The sequence below is a fragment of the Limulus polyphemus genome, unplaced genomic scaffold (assembly GCF_000517525.1).
Source record: "Limulus polyphemus unplaced genomic scaffold, Limulus_polyphemus-2.1.2 Scaffold2025, whole genome shotgun sequence".
NCBI classification, from domain to species: Eukaryota; Metazoa; Arthropoda; class Merostomata; order Xiphosura; family Limulidae; genus Limulus; species Limulus polyphemus.
The window spans coordinates 1-4291 of record NW_013667635.1 but is presented as its reverse complement, the minus strand read 5'-3'; the positions used below and the strand labels follow the sequence as shown (position 1 = coordinate 4291).

Genomic DNA, 4291 nt, shown 5'->3' with positions numbered 1-4291 from the left:
AATTTACCTTATGATGACAAAACCTTGTCGAAACGTTGTACATTTGCTGTTATGTTAAACTTATATTAAAGTTTTTCTTCATTACCCATTCAAGCCGTCTCCAGCAATTAATAATCCTTTCTTTATTCATTCAGCATATGTATATGAATTTTTTTATTCAATTCACAATTTTACACTAATTTACCCCTCCCTGGGAAATTTCTGCAGACGCCCGTGCAGCTGTCTCAAAACTTCCTGGTTGTTTTACTATTTTCAGATAAAAAAGTTTGTCAGAATCTAGTAAATTGTGCATGTTAAAAAATGAATTAAATTTAGAATCTGAAATAGATGGTAATAATATGGTGTTTGGTTCAAGGTGACAGTGTTATTAAAGAAAAAAAAACAATCTTTTTGTTATCAACAATTAACTGGTTCCTTGAAAATCATTTATTTTTCCAGATATTTCTGGGTTCCAGGAAGTTGCTGTAAAGATTCCAGAAACATGAAGGTTTATTACTCATTCAGCATGAATATAGGATAGTTAATTCTATAAAACATTCATCATTCTATAATAATCTTGATATTAATGTTAATCAGAGAACATATTTGTGAAAAAAACAGACATAAATTATGATGAAATGTACACAGTAAGTACTTTTTACTGAAAGTACAAAAATATTTATAACTCTACTTAGTACCAAAAAAAATAAAGTATAAATTTTTTCTCCAGAAACTGACTTGTTTATAGCTGCATGAGTGAAATTATTGTATACCTTTTTGTGTTTTATTTACATTGTGAACCTGTTCTGATGCACTCAGAAGACAGTGGGGTAGGCTTTACGTACAAATTACATGTTCATAAACATTAGGATAAAGACGTGCAGTATATGATTTATACGACAATATTTAAAGGATTAAGTGAAGTTAGAGATTATCATGAATGAGGTATCTTAAAGAATGAAATACTTTTGTATACTTATATATATATATATATATCGATCACTCATGCACGTCTATTGGTTCAGCTCTGCATCATCTCCTGTCGCTAATTTTCACCATGTTTTTTTGTCCTGTGCTTGGTCTTCTAGCCTTTTCAATACTACAGACCGGTTTGCTCTCCCCCTAAACTGTCACATACCACTCAAATGCAAGTACAACAAAGATACTTTATTATATATATGAATATTATGGCTCGGTAAGAAGTTTGTGATGGATTGGCACCAGTCTGTGGACTAGTGGTTGGGAAGCAGTGCTCTGGATGTCCTTTATGCTACATTTTTACTTTCTTTTGTCTTTTCCCATGCATTTGCCAACATCTCCACCCTCTTTGCCAACTTTACTTGTACACATGGTAAATATACTTGTACATATGGTAAATATATTTGTACACATGGTAAATATACTTTACTTGTACACATGGTAAATATACTTTACTTGTACGTATGGTAAATATATTTTACTTGTACGTATGGTAAATATACTTGTACATATGGTAAATATACTTTACTTGTACACATGGTAAATATACTTTACTTGTACGTATGGTAAATATACTTGTACATATGGTAAATATACTTTACTTGTACGTATGGTAAATATACTTTACTTGTACACATGGTAAATATACTTTACTTGTACGTATGGTAAATATACTTTACTTGTACATATGGTAAATATATTTGTACACATGGTAAATATACTTTACTTGTACACATGGTAAATATACTTGTACATATGGTAAATATACTTGTACACATGGTAAATATACTTTACTTGTACACATGGTAAATATACTTTACTTGTACACATGGTAAATATACTTGTACATATGGTAAATATACTTGTACACATGGTAAATATACTTTACTTGTACACTTGGTAAATATACTTTACTTGTACATATGGTAAATATACTTTACTTGTACATATGGTAAATATACTTTACTTGTACATATGGTAAATATATTTGTACACATGGTAAATATATTTGTACATATGGTAAATATATTTGTACATATGGTAAATATATTTGTACATATGGTAAATATACTTTACTTGTACACTTGGTAAATATACTTTACTTGTACACTTGGTAAATATACTTTACTTGTACACTTGGTAAATATACTTTACTTGTACACTTGGTAAATATACTTTACTTGTACACTTGGTAAATATACTTTACTTGTACACATGGTAAATATACTTTACTTGTACACATGGTAAATATACTTTACTTGTACACTTGGTAAATATACTTTACTTGTACATATGGTAAATATTATTCTTGCATGAGAGCTCTAACCCCTAATCACTGGTTAATGTCAGTAACCTAAGTCATACAATATTACACAACACTACACTTGTCATTCTAGGCTTTAATTGGTTATGTCATATTAATAGAAGTAATTGACTTGGAATATTAAACCTACAATTACTGGTGGGTTCCAACCTCATTCTTCCATCAAATTGTTCATGACTTTCACTCTCCTCAAAGCAAGCTCTTTACTCAAATGGGGGGTTTAATACTGTCAACAAATACGGCTTTCTAAATAAACTATTCTCAAGTTCCTACTTGTAAATAAAATTATTTCATCTCTTGGGTATTCTTGTGAGATTTAGATTAATCCTAAATCAGTAAGCTAAGCCAACAATGTAAATTAATCTGTATAATAAAACTACCATAATTAATAAAAATGTCAACGAATGTAACACAAATGAAGGAAACATTTAACCTTACTTGTGAATATTTTTCTAAACTTATATATTAAACTAGCAGTGTGGATTGGTGGTAAGTTTATGGGCTTATATTGCTAAAATCCGGGGTTCGATTCCCGCTATGAAACAGCGTGAAGATAACCTGTTGTGTAGATCTGTAATAAACCAAACAAAATTAATAAAACTAGCTATTTGATAGTTGCGTACGAGTCACACAGACAAATCAACAAAAATAACCTCAGTATTATAATTAATCCCGCTACTTACTGCTGACGTATCCCGTGAAATATATCAAAAAATTACACGTTTTTTTTTATCGTTCTGCTTGCTGTAACAACAAATTAAGTAAATCTAACATAGTTATTAATAATAGTGCATGTACGGTAACTGGAAAAAGTGGGAGGCAGGTGGTGCCTCTTCTGCCCCCTGTGTTAGGCACCTATGGCTCATCAAATTTTGGTCTCAGTTTTACAGACATCTGTTTAGTAGTAATAAATTTAAAATAAAAAGTACGCTATCTCTGAAACGTTATAAAAACACGTATACGTCAAAAGTGCTTTGGAGACAAACAAAAAATCTGTTAATTCGGTTTCGGATGTTTCTTTTTTTTAAGTTGTTAAGCATTTGTATTTTTTGAAATTAAGCACAAAGCTACACAATGGGCTCTCTGTGCTCTGCCCACCACGGGTATTAAAACCCGGTTTTAGCGTTGTAAGTCTGCAGGCATACTCACTGTGAGGTATTTGTACCGTGCCTGCTGCCGGGATCGAACTCCGTAACTGAGTATTATAAAACTTCAAACTTAACTTTGAGCCACCAAGGGGGGGATATGTTTTCGGCTAAAAAGTATCATTGCAAACAATAGAAATAGAGGATCATAAGTCAGCAAAAAACAGTAACAAAAAATTATAATTATTGAAAAATAGTGGCGAAGTTGTCATTCAATTATATTACGCATGTAGGTCTTTTTTTTTTTCACTTTACATCACCGAGTTAATGCAGAAAAGCTACCATTAAAACAACTAACGACGTAGAAGATACCTCTCAAATCACACACACACTTCTCTAATTCCATCATATGCAAATAGATAAAATATTTCTAGATTTAAATATTTATTGATACAAAAACGTTCAAACAACAGAACAACTATTTGAGGCCAGGCTGGCTCGGAAGTTTGTGTGCCGAAATCTGAATCCGAAGGTTCGTGGTTTGCGTCATCCCGAAATCGCGCTCTTCATTTTGGGACCGTGGGTGTGTTACCAGAGTAACAGTCAAAATCCAACTATTCGATTATAGTAGTCCAAGAATCCTCTATGGGTGCTACTCTCTATCCTTTCCAAATTAGGGACCGCTAGCTTTGCTCGAATATCCAATATGTGAACAACTAATAACAAAATACTAGCTTATATAAGTTTTAAATCAATACAAATATGCCCCCAGTGTCTGCTAACTTACACTGTTAGAAACCGGGTTTTGATACTCGTGGTGGGCAGAGTACAGATAGCCCACTGTGTCGCTTTGTGCTTAACCACAAACAATACAAAAAGTTATAATTTGATTTAAGAGAGAAAAAAAAAAAACCTTTACAAATTA

At 31.8% G+C, this 4291-nt stretch overlaps 1 protein-coding gene across 1 annotated transcript in view; it reads left to right on the top strand.

The window, feature by feature from the left end:
- LOC106465703 (cubilin-like) overlaps nt 1–703 on the top strand; it is a 130003-nt gene extending 129300 nt beyond the window's left edge. The window contains exon 69 of the mRNA XM_022393625.1: nt 439–703. Coding sequence (XP_022249333.1) covers nt 439–485 — 47 coding nt within the window. The 3' untranslated portion in view covers nt 486–703. The remainder of the gene's footprint in view (nt 1–438) is intronic.
- Nucleotides 704–4291: the final 3588 nt, after the last annotated feature.